We start from the raw sequence: 19,269 nt of genomic DNA, 5'->3' as shown, positions 1-19,269 counted from the left end.
GAGGGATGTGCCATACACCCCTCTTACATCACTAACCAGAACCATACCTCCCCAAACACTTAACGGAGGCAATTACCGGCCAAAGGACAGGCGCAGTGGAACGGCTCTCACGCACAGCTCGGTGGCATCTGCAGTCGCACAGAGTTATGCGTCCCGCGTTGGTGTCAAAACAAGGGCTCGTCAACGTGGCTGCGGGGATGACAGTGAAAAGTACCTAAATATAAAACAACTGTGCATCTTTGCCTTGCTAAAAATGCCTTTCTTCTCAAGAAATGTACTCGTGCTTTACCTCAGTATATCTATTTTAAACTACATTATACTTTCCTAACACTGAGTGTTATATATTATAATATTATAGATCAAACTATTGAAGCAAATAAAAAAAATTGTCCAACATCAAACAACTACGATAGCAAATGCTAGAGTTTAATGCACCAGTATTCCAATTATGTAATATATAGCATAACACACAGGGGATATTTTCTTCATGATAAGTACTCCTTTGAGCAGGCCTATTTTAAGTACAGTTAGCTTATAATATTTTCATAGGTAATATTTTAATTTCATCCATTAGTATATTTATGGAGGTGATTAGATGGTAATGGAATTTTCCAAATTTGGGGTAATATTTCCCTTTAAGCTTGGTAGAGTTGAGGGGAATCGCAGTGTTGGGTGACTATTCTCTCCACATACAAAGAGATTTGTGAGCCTTAAAAAATTGTTGAAAAATGTTCAATATAATGCTCTGACCAAAACAACAAGTGAAACTATGTAGCAAAGTCTGAACAAATACTCAGGTATACAGAATGAATAACAATAACCTTTATCCTCGCTACTTCTAGCTGCTCCCTGCCAGACCAAAAAGTTACTTATTCATGATGTGTATGACATACTAAGGCTGACATCCGAGAGAACAAAACATGTTATGTTTTCATGTATCACTGTTTGCCAGATGTGAGCCACTAGACTGCCAGGTCACTTAGTGTTACATTAATACGTAACACACAGGCTACACAGGTTTAGTCACATAGTGTTGCATCAATATGTCACACACAGGAACACTAGTTTTGAAAAAACACACTGACGTTGGGGTTGTTTTGCTACTGGACGCATTTGGTTCATCTTTCCATTTCCTATACAATCAGTGAACTGCAGCCTGCTGTGCTGGGAGTGGGCAGGGGAAAGAAGGAGTTCTAACTTAAACAATATATGTGGAAAACTACTACTTACATAAGAGCCAGTCAGTCAAGCTGTTTTTTCTCTTAACGGTAGGGTTACATGCTCTGCATCAGCTAATTTTAACTTCCCTTTGAAAGAAATATTGACAGTCAAGGCAGAGAAGCACCAGAAAATCATTTATATCAGGCTTAAATTACAAAGAAAATGTTTCTTAGAAGGATAAATTCATTGCTGCTTTTCTTCTTCTTCCAAACAACAACGACAATGATAATGCATAATACTATTAGCGTAACGGTTAACCCTACATCAAATATCGATTCTTGTGATAAGGAATGGAATCTTTTTGTGAACCCGTTTGTCATCTTTTATCCCTCAACAATAGATACCAAACATGTCTGAAAATACCTGACCCGTTCCTGAACACTAGACCTAAGCAGAGGATGGGTTTGTCTTATTGTCAGAAGATGTTCTGGGTGCTTGTGTGGACCTTAATTTGGACCTCAGCTTTCAACCAAAACTGCAAAGTCATTGTGATGTACTCCATCAGGGAGGGTTTTTCAGCTTGGAGTTTCTCCGCTTGGTGGGGAACCAACATGATCTCACCACAAGTATTCAGAGCTTTTGACTTAAAGTTGCATAACTTGCCCAGGGATTTTCTCTAGATTCTAATTTTGATTGATGAACTTACACATTTAAGGTGAATCCATAAACAGCACAGTTTATGTAATTTACCTTTCATTGGAAGTGATTTTGAGGTTTAATAAGGTGGCCTTATAACCAGAAAGTGTCCAGTATGAATCTTCAAACCACTAGGGTTAATATGGGTCAGGAAATCAGATAAGTGACACTGTCACCTATACAGTGACATACTATGAACGAGTCATCAAGCAAGGCACTGAACTATCAACTATTCCAGTGACACTCTGTCTTAAACTATTAAAATTGGGTTCAGAACTGTCCAATGCAATAGCCCACTCACGCCCTAAATTTTCCTTTTTGGGTGAACTGTTTCTTTTCAAACAAGGCCACATGCACCAGCAGCTCTGTGAGGATGTGATTAGGCACAGTGGTTCTTTGAGCTAAATGCCCACAGAATCACAATGCTCAGCTCTGGATGCTGGATGCTGATGTTTATAGGGTTGTGTTTAACAAGTTCTCACGACATTGCCTCATATGGTGGATTAAAACTAATATCACATCAATGAACTGAAAGAGTTACAAATTATTTGATTCTTACATAGAAAAATCTGAATATTAAAAAACAGCACATTTTGCATAAAAGATGTACACAGTGGCTTTAAAAGCAAAAGAGAAAACATGCAGTATTCATAAGTTGGGAACATCTGATGCAACACTGAGTTGCAACATTCACACAGGTCTGAGATTAAATAAATGAATGAATCGATACAAGCCTTCAATGGAAAATCCACCATAAAATAGGTTTATTTTCTGACAATGAATTGAATTTGTTAATCTTAAGTATTTTACAATATATACTAATTCAACTTTTGGACTGTTGGATGTATAAGCTCATATAAAAATTCTATGCAACCAAAGAGCCAATCACTAATAATATGGTAACATTATTAATTCAAGCATAGTATTGTCACTTGTAAATATATAAGCTTGATTTTCCAAACAATACTGTGAATTTCTTAATATAAAGTCTATTTTTAGGTGGATTTTCCTTTTAATCAGTAGTTATATAATGATTCAATACACACAAAGTATATCCCTTGGAACTTTGTACTCTGCCATTCAACAAGCCCTTTATCACCTTGCCAAGAACCTTAGAGAGCCATTCTGTCTCTCTGCTGTTCATTGCATCTGTGTACTGATGTGTATCTGAGTCCATTTGGAGGACCAGGTTGACATGTAGAAATGACAAAACATCATAATTGTGTGTATGTGTTGATGGACGTTGTATGACATGTGTCATGTGACATGTTTTGACAGGACAAAGCTGATGTTTTGCATATGCCCGGCGAGAAACAGTCATGGAAAATGCAAACCATCACCTGCCTGCCGAGAGAAATGAGTCAGGATAGTCAAGAGTCAACAGAAAAAACACCAAAAAGCAAGTCTGCAAGAAATTGGAAGCTGCTAGAAGACAGGTGTCAGTGTCCACAGTCAAGCGTGTTTTGCATTCACATGAGCTGAGAGGCTGCTGTGCCTAAAGAATCCCTTGATCCAGGCGCAACACCTCAAAGCTCAATTGAAGTTTGCTGCCAATCACATAGACGAGGAAAAAACTTTTTGGAGGAAAACTGAAATGAAACCACATTGTTTGACCACATTAAGCAGCATTATGTTTGAAGGCAAGAAGGTGAGGCCTTTGACCCGTAAAGCCATACCTACTGTCTTGCATGGTGCTGGTAGTAATGCTGTGGGGCTGTTTCGCTACAAGTGGATCTGGTGTTCTACAGAAAATAAATGGAATAATGAAAAAGAAGGATTATCTCCTAATTCTTTAGAAAACCTAAAATGATCCCATTGATGCAATGGGGATGCAATGATCCCAAACACACATCAAAAGTGGTAAGGGAATGGCTAAATCAGGCTAGAATTGAGGTTTTGGAATGGTCTTCCCAAAGTCCTGACTTGAACCCCATCAAAAACATGTGGACTTTGCTGAAGAAACAAGACTGTGCCAGGAAGCTAATGTCTTTAGATGAACGTCATCAATTCTGTCAAGAGGATGGTCAAAAATTGACTGGTCAGAACCTTGTGGATGGCTATCAAAATTACCTAATTGAGGTGAAATTTAACCAAATATTAAAATTACTGTATGTATGTTTTTGATCCAGTAGATTTGGACACATTTTCAGATGACCTATAAGAAATTCATTACAGAAACAAACTTATTGAAGGTTTTTTGTGACATAGTATGTATTCCTTTCATTACGTCACAGAAAAATAAGACTGCTATACTATGCTATGCATCTATAACCGTATGTAGTGTGCAGCATCACACCACTGCATCACTACCGCAGCAATGAATAAAAGAGGGCAAAAATACAGCCTCTGTCTTGGCTTGGACTCGAGTCTTAAATTTAGCAGCACCAGATGGGCTTGGTCTGAAAGACACAGATACATGCTCCGTTTGGGGAATCATTGTTGTCAATCGTATCTGGTAACTACTAAATTAAAATCAGTTTAGGTTACTGTCTTTCCATCGGACACCGATGTACACAAATCTGCCAAAACATGGACTAAAAAAGGTCTAACAGGTGAAGTGAAAAACACTGATCATCTCGTAACAGTGCAATGTTCTGCTGGGACATCTTGGATCCTGGTATTCATGTGAATGCCACTTGACACACACCGGCCACCCCAACACCGCAGACCAAGTTCACCCACTCATTGCAATGGCACTACACGATGGCAGTGACCAACCAAGGAGAACTTCCGTAACCTATTCCCCAGCTGCACTGCAAAAGGAATGGCAAAGAGCGCAATGCATCATCCACCATGCAACAAACGTACTCAAAGGATCTGCCGCCAAAGCCTTGGTTCCCTATATCACAGGACAACTCCAAAAGTTTTGTGTCCATGCCTTGATGAGTCAGACTAAAGTCCAATCCATAGTATAACCTCCATTGCGTGCTTTTCTTCCAGGACATCCAATGAATGTTCCATCAAATTCAGACCTGTGGAATTTTGAGGCCAGGTCCACAACACGTTGAGCTCTTTATTGCTCTTTTAATATCTGGATCCAAGGATTCACAGCAGAACATTGCACTCTGACTTCACCTGTTATTACTTTTCTATGTTTTACTATGTTTCGGCTGATCAGGTCCAGGCGGACCATTATAATAGCTATAACAATCAAAGCAAAACATTTCTCGTTGTTCTGAGTTCAGTTTTCTGTGCAGGAGTTATAGGATCATTCAAGGGCACAGCTAGTAATCAATCCTTGGGTCAAAAGCCGGTAAACAGTGTCCTTATATTACCTCCACCACAAAGGCTCTAACTTCAGTACTGTTCCCCCCAACAGCACTGTGTAGATACGGAAATGCAAACATTGAGGGTCACTGTTGACCTTAGTGCTGACCGACCCTAAGCGATGCGTCACTCACGTCGATACCAGTTCTTGTTCACATATTTGATCGTGATGCAGGCAGTTGGTGCCATGTCATGCCACTGCCATGCAGAGACTGACTCAGCACGTGACTCCCAGTGGGCAGTCCATGGGAGCATGGGTCCATGTCTGCTTAACATAAACTAAAAAGGAAGTGCACCCTTTTGCTTCATACACACATGTGACACAGATTATGTTCAGACTACAGAAAACAAGACTCTTGATCCCTGAGCTTGTGGCAAACATGAGTTTATTTTGGTGCTTTAAAAAACATTTATTTCTACAGTGTAGAGCTGGGTATCATTTACATATTCACCAATACATCTTTACTTTATAAATATACAGTTGTCATTTGGAATGGCCAAGTTAGTGAAACATGACTGTCATGTGTCATGACTGTGACCTGCTGATTGTGATAAATTTCTCATTACATTTCAACCCCTGGGGAGAATTAATGTATTCATAAAATTTTGTGGTGAGGATGTATTTCGGCGACACACATAAAAAACTCACCTTATTCATCTGTATCACAACTGTTTATGTTTTGTGTTAATATTTTTATTTTCTTGTTTTACTCATGGCCAATTTTGTCTAAGCTTATTTTTTTTTTTCTATTCGAAATATCAATATTTGTATTGGTCTCAAAAATCCAGTATCAGTCAGGCTAAAGACCATACTGTGTATTCAAACAAATGAGATTCCTTGCTGCCTTAAACTTAGCAAAGTATTTTCTTTTTAATGCAAGGTTTATAGTCGGGGTCACTAAGCGAGTCCTCGCTGTCACCATTTGAAGAATAACTTGAGTAAAGAGTGTTTGGATCAAAAGAAGAATCTGCATCTCCTTCACTGAACTTCCTCTTCTCCTTGTCCTCATCAGGGCTGCCTCTTGCAATAGGCTCTACAAACTTGGATGAGGATCTCCCCATGGTCAAATCATGACACTTCTGATTGCTCAGCCTGCTAAGACTCACATAAGGCTGAAGTAGCTTGGACTGCAGTAACATAACATGACTCCTTAGTGATAACCTTGGCTGGGCTCTTTGGACTCTGCTGGTGTCTGACCTAACAGCCATGCTATCAGAGTTGGAGGTAGTGGAAACAGCAGTGGAGCATAGTGGGGTCTTTTTAAAATAAGTTGTGTTGAGTGTCTGAGGATGATGTTTGACTGAGCTCTCAGGCACAACTTGTCGAGAAAAGGACTTTACAGTTGGTGGTTGACATCTGGTAGAGGTAGATGCATCCTGAGATACGGGAGCTGTCTGCACTTGTGGTGTTTCTGGGAGAACTGTTTTGGCCACAGTTTCTGGCTGGTTAAACGTAGAGTATTTTGTCGTTCCCTGAAGTATGGCATCGTTTCTGGAGGTAAAGCGGTCTAAAGAGGTAGCAGAAAATGCCTGTTTGTTACTGGACATGGTGAACTGATTTGGAGTTGCTTTATGGAGTTTAAAGGTAAGGTTAATCCCTCTGACAGAGGCAATGTCTATCAATTGGACTACAGGCGACAAAAGGGCAGGCAGCAGAGTGTCTCTGGATGAAGAGGGCTGAGGTAGTGGTTCCCTTCGAGAGGTCTCCATTGCTGATCCAGGTGATCCAGAGGTCAGCTTATCTCCAGGGTTTGCCTGTTCACATGCCTGGGCTGCATGCTGTTGATCAGGGGGGCAAGATATGAGGTCAGAGGGGGTGAGGTCCTGTGATGTAGAGGTAGAAGAGGATGACTGGAACAATGGGGGAGATGAAGAAACAGTAGTCTGAAGCAGCAGCTCTTCTGAACACTCATCAGGACACTGTTGCAGGATGCTATTCACCCATCGCTGGTGTTTGGAGCAGAACTGAGGAGAGGAAGCAGCCTCCTGAACATGTTCAATGCTTCTCTGACTGATTTCCTCCTTTTTCATTGCAGTTTTCTCTTCGTCCATCTTGTCTTGGTCCTCCTCTGTTTGTTGGTTTCTCCTCACATTGTCATTCTCCGATAAAATAGGGCTGTCCTTGGACACATCTTTGTCAGCCTCCTCTCCTCTGCAAAAAACCTCTGGCTGACACTCTAGGGGATTATTGGGTTCAACTGACTTAAGGGGGGACTTTGAAGAAATGCAATTCAGAATGGACTTTGTGAGTTGACAGTTTTCCATTCTACTCTTTCCATACTCTGATGATGCAGAAACAGAAATATTGTCTAGACTGTGGGAGGCAACATCTAGGAACAAGAAGGCAGTGCATTTTTATTGAATAATTGACTATTATCATCAGAAAAAGTCACGTCATTTTTATTTAAACAATTCACAACAAAAGTTATCTCACAATACTTTTCCATTAAAGTAGTTCTATCATTTATGAAAAAATGCAATATTGGCTTAATGTGCATTCAATCTTCTGTTGCCATTTATGCAAACACGGTGTAACATATAAGGGCACACACAGTCACAGCAAATTTCATAAAATGTTAGATTAATGACATGATTTGCTAAAAGTACGACGTGTTTTGAGCAAGGGTGGCATAATCTTGTTTGAAACAGCTCCATATATGCAACTTGGGCATGTACTCTACGGTCCTGTCATTCACTTTGTGTGTATTCCACCAGACCTACACACTCGAAAAATTAAGTCGATCTGTGCCACAGGAACAGAATATATATATATTTTTTAAAGATGCTATATCTGGTCCCATGACACCATCTTTGATTGTAATGTTATGTAAGTTTAACGTCCATTGTGAGTCTGACAATTTTATACTGTCGAAGTCCAATTCTAAAGCCGTGGAACACTCTTTATTTTTTTTTAATAGGGACTATATGGGAAATAATGCAGGTAATAAATCAGGTGTCCCTTTTTTTCTACATACGGAGACACATCATATAATGGAATGACCCCCACTGAGAGTTTAATTTTCTTCATTTATAACTTTACATCACTCAATAAAATTGCCAATTCAAAGGTACAGCAAAAATATACGGTGGACTTCATGTTTGAGTATTATCTGTGTTGTGAATTGGAAGGTGTTTCTTACCACAGTGCAGCATTTTCTTTAGAGTTGTTGCCATCGTCATGGAGTCAGAAGTAATTACTTCCAACAATAGCCTATCCTCTTCTGTGACAGGACTTTCTTTCTTCAGTATCTAATTCACATATTCAAATAAGACAAAAATGCAATCAATGAGAAATTCTTTTCATGATGTCAGAGGCAGGTCAGCTGTTATCATACTGTATGTATGGTCCTTCGTGGTATACCCATGTTCTCAGGTACCCTGTGGGGTTTTTGAAGACCGATTTTGATAATGTTTTTGATGAGGATGCCCCAACAGTACCAATTGCGTGTTTTGGACAGAGGCACTGAATGTAAACATAAAAGAAGGTTGTATGTAAACCAGATTTTCTGAGTGGAGAGACTCTCCATCTACCTATTCCATTATGGTGACTGAACTGCATGGATGTTGATACTGTTCACCTTCACCCGGTGATGATATCACTGGTGGCAGCCACACACCCATATGTACTGAACCCCAAATTGCTCCTGATGAGCACTTAGCATCTTGCATGGCAGCCTCTGCCATCAGTTTATCAATGTGTGTGTGAATGTGACAAGTACTGTAAAGCGCTTTGAGCGCACAGTAGACTTGGAGGCGGTATAGAAATGCAACTCCATGTATGATGTATAGCCACAGGTGTGTGGCCTCTCTAGTTAACCTTATTTGGGTCTGTCTTGAAGTAGTCTGACGCTGAAGAGAGCTGTATCTCCACACATGGGTCACACATGTAAACTTTTCTTGTGCATGTTGAGACGACACCCATCAGCAAAAACATTAAAATGACTGACAAGTGAGTTACGTAACACTGATTATCTAGGGTCAGTCCCACACATGCAATAGGGTGGTCGTCTTGACATGATTATAAGTTCTGCTGTGGACCAAAAAATTATTCAGGGTACTGTTAAGCACTTGATTTACTCTTTATAATATACTATGTACATACTGTTCACATTAAAAGTACTTGCAGAAGTTCTCTGAAATACATGAAAAGCTTCAACATAGCAAGGGTTACAGCACTAGAATGAAAACATACCATGATATAACTAATCTCTTTCTAAAGTGGACACAATCTACAAACACAGATAAAAGCACACACTAAACCCCCTTTCACATAGATGCTCTGCATTATTGCCGCAACCAAGGCTCACCATTTCTCCGCCTTTGTTTTCTCTCTGAAACCAAAAGAGGTGTGATGGTACACATCATGACGTTGAGATGTGTTTTTTTCCCAACATGTTTACCCGGTTTCCACCTGTTAATCTAAACAAGCATCGGCCAACTGTTTAGAATCATATGGATGAAGTTATAATGGGCTGTGATTGAGTTCCTGACCCACCATGCATCCTGAAATGTGACAAAGTTACTTTTTTTGCTGTGAATTACATAATTACATAATCACCATCAATAAATAGAGGACCCAGTCGGATTCACTCACGGACCGACACACTCCTGTCCTGCGCTGCTGGCTTATCCATTCAGACAGAAGCATCATGCCTCTGCTGCGGTTCCGATATTACCTCCAGAGGCGGATCAGAGCCACAGCAAAACTGTCCCCCCTTTCCGCATTGGTAACTTTCACACATTGGCGCATGATTCCCGCACTGTATGGAGGACTAAACCTGACTTAAGTATAAATAAATAAATGCATAAATAAATGTATAAATAAATGCTGAAATAAATAAATAAAGACATAAATAAATAAAAGTATAAATAAATGCTGAAATAAATAAATAAAGACATAAATAAATAAAAGTATAAATAAATGCATAAATAAATGAATGAATAAATATATAAATAAATACAGGAATAAATAAATCAATATATAAATAAATACAGGAATAAATAACTAAATGCATAAATAAATGAATAAATGCTGAAATAAATGTATAAATAAATAAATAAATAAAAGTTAAATAAAAGAATAAATAAATAAATACATAAATGCTTTATATTTATTTTTACATTTCTGTTCACCTACATTTATTTATTTCTGTATTTCTGTGTCCATATGTTAATGAGGTAGGAGGTCCTAACGTCAGTCAACAGCATGATTGGTCAAATCGGAGAGCCAGACTTGCTCCCTGTAACGTAGCAAACCAGCTCCGGTTTAACCAGCTTAATGGCCTCGACCGATGTGACAGTTTAACTGGCGTTCATTTTAACTTGCGAGGGTTCCAGATGGTTTCATATCTTTGTCATGAATGTCTGTACTCTCAAACAACTCATGGGTGGAACAGTCTGAGGCATTTGTTCACGCCGAGCGGCTCGAGAGTGGCATGGAGACTTGTTGGCTGTTGGCTTGTTAGCAGTTAGTGGTTAGCTGTTAGCAGTTGGCATTTAGCTGTTGGCTGTTAGCTGAAGCGCTGACAGCGCAGCGTCTAGGTGAACTTGTGACACCTGTTACCATCGAGTATTTCTTTCATTCCACACTGCGTTCAAATGGTTACTTAAAGCCACGATCTGAGCCACATACATCGTTATTAAGCTGAAGCCAAGTCGGTGTTTAAACTGTATACACTGTCATACAGCCTGCCCGTCAAACAGTCTGCAGAGTACGTTGACATCCAGCCTGAACTCAGCGTGAGGTCAGTCAGCTGTGGCAAAGCGTGAGATGTCCAGATCAACCTGTGATACAAACACCTGTAGCGACCGTCGACCGTGGTTCATAGGAAAGCCCAGGCATGTATCTCACTCTCAATGGTAACAGGTGTCACAAGTTAACCTGGACGCTGCACTCTCAACGCCACAGCTAACAGCCAACAGCTTACAGCTAACAGGGGTCTCCACGCCGCTCTCGGGCCGCTCGGCGTGAACAAATGCCTCAGACTGTTCCACCCATGAGTTGTTTGAGAGTACAGACATTCACGACAAAGATATGAAACCGACAACATGCACTTTGGGACAATTTGTGCTTTGTAGCGCTCGTCTAACAGTGGTTTGCAGGTCGCAGCCCACATATACATGACTTGAATCAATGAGCAGAATATTTTTCCTGGTTAGCAGACATGGCCGAGGACCCCTCTCCAGACGGGATTCTCAAACCACACCACCAGCACACCTGGGACCCTCGCCAGTTAAAATGAACGCCAGTCAATTTCATTACTAAACCAGAGCTACATGAATAACAAATGTCAACAACTGCAGCTAACAGTTAGCTGAGCGGGCATGCTGGTAGCCAGCAATATTCCTGTACAGGAATCAGCGCACCTAAGGCAGAAGTAGTATTCCCTAATCGAGCACACTCCTGTAACCAATCATGCTCTTGACTGAGGTTAGGACCCCCTACCTCATTAACATATGGACACAGAAATACAGAAATAAATAAATGTAGGTAAACAGAAATGTAGAAATAAATATAAAGCATTTATTTATTCTTTTATCTATTCTTTTATTTATTCTTTTATTTATTCATTTATGTATGTATTTATTTATTCTTTTCTTTATTCTTTTATTTATACTTTTATTCATTTATTTATACATTTATTTATGCATTTATTTATTCATTTATTTATTGTTTTATTTATACATGTATTTATGCATTTATTTATTTGTGCATTTATTTATTTATTCCTGTATTTATTTAAACATTTATTCATTTATTTATTTATTCATACTAGGGCTGTCAAACGATTAATTTTTTAAATCGCGATTAAGCGCATTTTGTCCATAGTTAATTGCAATTAATCGCAAATTAATGGCAATTTTTTTGGCATATTTCTTTCTGTTCTGAATGTACCTTAATGTATTTTTTTCATGTTCTTAATACTTTTAACAACATAAGAAAGGGCAAATATGCTTGCTTTATGAAAATGTTTATTCAACACTTAAAATCATGCACTTCAAATAAAGGGCTCAAAAAATATCCCCTCACCCTAAATGGGATCAAAACGTGGTGATGTCTGCTTCTGACGAGGGGGGGCGGTGGGCTCGCTACATCTGCCGTGTGTTTGGCTTGCAAATGATATTTGAGACTCTACGTACTTCAGCGGTTACTCATTTCATGTCGACAGTACATGCAGATAACTTTTGTCCTATCGACCAAACCATCTGGCAGTGTTTTGAAAGTGAATTTGCCGTTCATAAGTCCTTTCTCCATTTACTTTCACTTTTGCTTTTCAGTCCACCATGTTTTTCCCGAACGCCAACCCTGCTTCTTCTTCTTCTGATTCCCTTTCTTATTCTTCTGCCACCCTCTGGATCAAGACTACAGGTGCCACTGACGGCCGTAAATCAAACAATTTGCGTTCAACGCGTTAACTTTGACAGCCCTAATTTATACATTTATTTATGCATTTATTTATTTATACTTAAGTCAGGTTTAGTCCTCCATAGCACTGAGAGGGCAGTGTTAATGGGGCTTAACATAACATACACACCTTATCAATGTAGGTATCCCCTGGTAACACAGTCTCCAACTTATGTAGATAGTTCAGCAGCCTCTCTTCTACTTTCTGGCCATAATGTCCACCATACTGCTTCTCCAACTGGTTCTGAAAGACAGCAAGAACTTCCCGTGTCACCTGGAGAAAACCCTAAATCAGATTTTCTGTAATTTCTGTAAAATTTAAAAACATACTTAAAGTAAAGGTCTCAATAGAAACAACAAAGATTGCCTACAGCATTGTGTAATCAAAGCTAATAAGCTTATTAGCTAATCAAGGCTAATAAGGATAAATAAATTGTCATTGTACATGTTTTCGGAAAAACAATTTGTTTGGTCCACAATGTTCCTCTCCATTTGTTTGTTTGATGTTCTGCCCAGTGAACTTTAATACCCGAGTTCCAGAGCTTTCTAGGACGCTGTTTTTGACCAGTTCCATTTCGGAACCCTTACAGTTCTGGGATGTTTCCCTATGAAGTTTAGAGTTTAATAGCCACAAAATAAATAAGGAAATAACAATGCAAAGCATTTCTTTACCCCTTAGTACATCAGTTGGATGTTCTAAGTACACATTTCACATTTGTATGTTGTACTGCACATAAGGATTTATTTTCAAATGTAGTTAAGCAGTGCACTCTGCTGGACAGAAATGGACTCACAGGTCAGGGCTGAGAGAAAACAGTGATCTGCACCAACACACTGAGAGACTTCATACTTTAAAATAACTTCAGAAACAAAAGAAAGTCAATCAATATTACAGCAGAAGTAAATATGTTACCAGCCTAGTATAAAAAATTAGTAAAAGTTGATCTCTCTGCTGTATTTGTGGTGTTGATGCCTTTTGAAAATTTTTAATTCAGATATAAGACACATAATACATCTTTCAGTGTGGTTATCTGGACAAGCCTCAGTAGCGTGTGGAAGAACCATACACAGCAATCGAACTGCCGTAGGCTCAAAGTGTGGAGAAGTCACAGAGAACACTATGCTGATTGCTGCACCGATAGAGTAACATCTTTTGGTGGAGGCAGTGTGATGGTGTGGGGCAGCTACTCCCTCACTGCCTCACTGGAAGAGCAAGGCTTGTCATGGTGCTTCTACACGCTACTGAGGCTCCTGTTTGTTAAATGAATACATTGTTAAATTGCCAATATGTCTTGTTTCTTCAGACTTCAATAATTTAATCCACCATACAACACCAAACAAGAGTCGATAGCAGAATAAGTTGGCAGCGAAGATTTGGGAAATTTTTCATGGGCGCAACATACTCAGCTCTGCTGCTCATCCCGCCAATGCAATTTCCTTCCAAATGTGGCACCATTTAAAAGGGAAATAAATAGGCTTTCCAACAGGATAAGATTTATTGCCGAGAAGCAATGTTACAACAAAGAAATAATCTATCAAACACAAATTTCCTTACTTATTGTGCTATGTTTACATACTATGATGATTTATGCCAATTTTCCATTATATGACTTGTCCATTTTAGGATTTACCACTGCCCTCCGACCAGTGGGTGCATTATTCAAAATATCTATCCATATATGATGGTTTGTTTTGTGGTGTGGTGTGTTTCACTCTAGGTGGAGTCAGTGATTGTAATGATGATTTTCACCTTTTAACTGAGTGGAGACACAGTGATTGACAATTAAATTCACCTATTAACTGACACGGTACACTAAAAAAGGCATTGAACATTTGTACACACTGATGAAGGCCAGCTGGCCATATAGATGATTAAGTCAATTCATCAAAAGACATATTTCAGAGTGTGACGCTCTTTTCCATAATATGGCTTGGCACAACCCTCCAATCATATGGTTTACAGGCGTTAAAAAATGGGAATATTTGTTTAAATTGGTTTTCTTTATCCTTGGTGTTTGTTGTAGTATTGATTGAAAATGTATGCAGTATTGATTAGTTTAAAATCTTCACTTCACCCTCTTACTTAAGTGTATGATGCTCTATATCACTATGTACTGAGAAAAAGTCAATGTGGATGGATGATTACATTAAAATGTGGGACACAAGGCACCTTAAAACTTGCATTCTTTCTTTCATCTTTGCAGTTACTCCTATTGTTCCAAGACAGTGTGGTGAGTTAACCAACCAGAATATAATCTTCAAGTTTGATCTTGTCCATGGCAAGTGCTAATGCCTGAGATTTGAAGTCCAGGTGGTTCTTCCTCATGAGGAACATTTCACATTGGGTCTATGCAAGAAAAAACATCTGTAATAAATCGGTAAGATTTTCATATATGCAATAGTAGTCATGGCACATTAGTTACTGAAAATGTAGTATTTCTTAAATCAGATATGTCCAATACTAAGTGAAATAAACTATAAAATAATAGGTCAACCAATAATATTATCCAGTCGGGCGTTGGTAAATTTGGTCCTTTTAGTCTACCTGATAAATATAAGTTCATTGGATTGTGTTTCTGTAAAGGTCCTTGTAAAAATTGTTAATTTAATTACTTTATAAGTCTTAATTATAGCATTATAAACACATGTATTTAAGACAGTTGTAAGCACTTATAAGACTTTATAGACATCTTAGATATGTTAAAATCCATATGATTCTCTTATAATTGCTTTTAACAGAATTAGAATCACATTTATTTAGTTAAACAAACCTATTTTTTAATGTCATTGTGGAAACATTACCATTACACTTTTTTGGTAACCTAATTTAGATTAATACATACTTTATAATGTATTTAAGCACCTATCAACAGTTAACTATGCTTTTTATAGATATCATATCTCAAGAATAATGTCTTATTGACAATAAAAGAAACTCACAAGGCTTGTATCAACATTCTTAAGCAGCTTATTAACTGTTAAAAAGTTTCTTAAAAGTACTTATAAATGTCATATAATCTAAAAATACATGTGTTTATGAGGCTTTTATTAACAATGTTTTGTCTATCAATATTAAGTAGTGTCTTATAAGGACTTACAATTGTCTTATTATTATAAGGACTTAAATATAAAGCATTACAGTTCATTGTAAATACAAAGATTTATTAGTGCAGCTTTAAATGAATTCTTTGCGTGAAAAATCATTGCTAAAGAGGACCAAAATCGCCTGAGTAGGAGCATCTTTAACTGTCTCAAAGATTTAAAGAAAACTGGATAAATAAGTTGGACACTTACACATTGGTTTTGGTATTGAAGTAGTTTACTTGGGAAGAACAGGTTGATTTTAAGCACAGTATCCACCATTCCTCTGCCCTCCTTGAGCATCCACATAATGACCTGAAAGCAATGAGAGGGGGAAAGGAGAGAAAAAAATCTACAATGGATCAACTGCAACTGGACCATGTGGTTAACAATGATTTTATATGCCTGCTGAATTAATATATTTTACCACCACATATTTCCATACCATTGTCTTGAGGCCAAACAGGATCTTCATATGTTTGATAGGAGCCACTAGTCTGGGTAACAGCCTGTAAGTGGCTTCCAAGAAGCCCATTGTTCCCTCAAAATGCTCCATAGCCCTGTTCTTAACAATGTAATACATCTGGGCAGAAGCAACACGCAGCCTCCATGGATCTTCAAGGCTCAGAGACTGGAAGTCCAATTCTGGCCAAGTGGAGAGGTCCACAACTGTGAAGAACCAACATGACATCACATCATTACGTAGACTTCAATCACACTAATATTAGTAAAAATGTTTAGCAAAGTGTAAAAGTATTCATTCTGCAGAAATATGACCAGCTGTGACTGGGAAATCATTAAATGTCAGGTTATTAGATTATTAGTAGTTTACCGGTGACTTTATATTTTTAATATTGCATGATTTAAGTTATTTTATGCCTAAAAAAGTTGTTGAGTCGGAAAATCTTTTTTAAGACCTGCCAACAGCTCACTCACAGCCATGCACTCAAACGTACCAAAAGCAAGACTTTCGCATCATGTTTTTTAGTTGTTATCATGGCTGCACAATATGGTAAAAAATATATATATATTATTTTACAGATATTGTGATATTACAGTCATTATAACCGTCTGATAATGTCATTATCAGACAACAGGGGTTGAGATAATGGGATATGATTCTCAAGATCTTGAGTAAATAAACTTTATTATGCCAATATTACGAACATTAGATCATCATACATTAATCTAATACATACATTACTGGGATTAGGATTGGTGCATTCAAGCATGCATCTATGTAAGCAGTTTCTTTTCCAAATGCCAGTCAGAGGTTTTAGCCTTCTGGGCAGTAACACATCTGCTATGAGTTGAACCCTGTATGCACATCTCAACATACATACTCTGTAGCCAACACATAAAGATGACACTTTAATCTTTACTAAAAATGTCAAGAGTATATAAACATGATTTCATTTAAAAGTAACTTTGTTAAATTGATAGCATTAATTAAGCTCAAAATTACGTTGAAATTGTTTGGGTTTGTGTAATTTACTTATCAGTATACAACGTTGGCTATTTATCCCCGAGAGAGCTCAATTCACCCCGAACCCATGCTCATTTTAGGAAAGCTGTGCCAAAGGACTACTTTTCTTTTGTTGGTCATTATTCTGGAACAATCACAATTAAATAACTTGTTTTAATTAATTAATTAATTAATTAATTAATTAATCTATGGTAGATATGCAAAATCTTCATCTGAAATTTAACTAAACTGTCAACTTAATGTAGTAGACTAAAATGTAGGTCCTCCTGAATGGTCCTTACAATTACAAGTAGCGTGAAATTGAAAGAAAACCAAGTAAACACAAGGCCTATTTAAGTAGAAGGATTAAATATATTTAGACACTTCCCTTCACTGACTGCATCACTATCTAAAAGCTTTTTAAATGTCAGAAGGCCAACAGAGGTAATATTTCTGATATTTGAAATGGGGTGTTCGATCTGAATCTGCAAAGTAAACCGTCGGCAGTCATTTGAATGACACAAAACAACTAAATCTTAAACTACAAATTATCTATTAATATAAGACAAACATACAAACCTTGGGGTTAATAACAGGTTAAACATCTGATCAGAAATGGTCGAATAAACCAACCTTCTTGTACATCCATCATGTTGTGAGCCCAGGCATATTCTATGATCCACAGCGGTAACTTAGGGAAGCTCTGTAAACATTTACGGAAAAGTTGCAGCTCCACTCCTTCCATCCGTTGCTAACGACACAGCTCCTCGGGGTTTGTGAAAGAAAAAAGCACCGCTGGAACTCTTAAACCCCTATTTTTGAATGGGGTGTAAATGTATAGCTTGACCATACAAACTCTATGACGAGCTGGACATGTACCGACAAGTTGGTTAGTTTCGTTTCGATAAAGTTGGAAATTACTTCCTTGTCAAACGTATCTGTTGTTATCAAAATAAAGGTTTTCTTTAGGACCTGTTCTATGAAATAACAACCGACCTTTATTCTGAAGTACAGTTGTTGACTCGGAAGTACAGTTTTCTCTGTAGAGTTGCTGGCAATTTTATGGGCACTAGATTGGGTTGAGGAAAACAAGCCCCCAAAAGTATTATCTGTTCTGACTCAGCTGCTGCTTTGGTGGCTCTGAAGGAGGGGACATCAAGGGCCCGTCCTGATCTGATCTGGGAAATTTTATCTTGCTTATTTAGAATTGAAAGATCGGGATTCAATGTATGTTTTCTGTGGATACCTGTCCATTCAGGGGTGGAGGGAAACGAAATCTCTGATTTCTTGCTCTGGCTCAAATGATTGAATGAAGTGAACGTTGTGGTGTTAACTCAACAATGATGGGACGCTGGAATCATGAACAAGTGCCATTTACTTCAACAACTTATACTGTAACATTGTTCTCAGTAGCAGCGTCGTATCGTACGTAGTCGCCATGTTGTTGCACTCTGACCTCTCTACGTGCAGCGTGTTAACTATGACCTGTCTTATATAACAGCGCCCACTTGTGGTATAAAGAGCAATAGTATATTTGTTTTATATAATAACAGAAGACAACAAACGTGTTTAGTGTACTGTGAAAGCCGAGAGAATGTGGTCTGTGTGAGAATGTCGTGGAAAATTGAAGGTATTTTAGTAAATGTAGGTTTTCTGTCACAACTTCCACATGAATATGATACTATATGCACCTGCATCCATTGTTAATCGTTTGTCCTGATTGCCAGTTGTGACTGCTGCAACGTTATTTCCTAAATTAATTATGACCAAACTACTATTACCTTTACAACTCCTCCATCATGGCTAGCATAATAGCCATTACAATAGCTATTAAAACACCTGGACACTCATCGTGGATCATCAAAATACCTGTTACATGTACCTCTTACCGTTACACAATAAGAATAAGACACTTTATTAACTTTAATTAATTAATTAATTAATCAATTAAAATTCTGAGATGGTCTCGATCCATGATAATAAGCCTGCATTTAACGGACTGCACTATTACATTACGTCAAAATGCGCTTGAATTAATATCTCGCACGTGCGAGATACTAAGTCGCGCGCGCGAGATACAGTAAGACGCGCGTGCGAGATAGTAACTGGCGCAGTGCGAGATACTAAGTCGCACTCACGAGATTAAAAAAAAGACCGTCCATGTCACCTCCAAGGAGCCGTAGTAAAGTTAATG

General features: G+C 38.2%; 1 protein-coding gene across 4 annotated transcripts; it reads right to left on the bottom strand.

Moving 5' to 3' along the window:
* Window positions 1-118: 118 nt before the first annotated feature.
* On the bottom strand, window positions 119-18,097 carry LOC115586855 (uncharacterized). Of its 4 annotated transcripts, XM_030426264.1 has the most exons (8): window positions 17,709-18,090; window positions 16,056-16,279; window positions 15,824-15,925; window positions 14,775-14,876; window positions 12,660-12,773; window positions 8,265-8,373; window positions 1,231-1,307; window positions 177-189 (listed from the first exon to the last, which is right to left on the bottom strand). In XM_030426264.1, the coding sequence occupies exons 1-7, from the start codon at window positions 17,818-17,820 to the stop codon at window positions 1,246-1,248; spliced, it is 825 nt and encodes a 274-aa protein (XP_030282124.1). In that variant the 5' UTR covers window positions 17,821-18,090; the 3' UTR covers window positions 177-189; window positions 1,231-1,245. The 4 variants fall into 4 exon arrangements, with proteins under 4 accessions (XP_030282125.1, XP_030282124.1, XP_030282122.1 ...); XM_030426265.1 differs by having other exon boundaries at window positions 119-3,599; window positions 17,709-18,088; XM_030426262.1 differs by lacking the exons at window positions 177-189; window positions 1,231-1,307 and adding an exon at window positions 5,494-7,454 and having other exon boundaries at window positions 17,709-18,096.
* Window positions 18,098-19,269: the final 1,172 nt, after the last annotated feature.

This window comes from Sparus aurata, chromosome 8, assembly GCF_900880675.1.
Source record: "Sparus aurata chromosome 8, fSpaAur1.1, whole genome shotgun sequence".
NCBI classification, from domain to species: Eukaryota; Metazoa; Chordata; class Actinopteri; order Spariformes; family Sparidae; genus Sparus; species Sparus aurata.
This window is presented reverse-complemented; position numbering and strand designations above follow the sequence as displayed.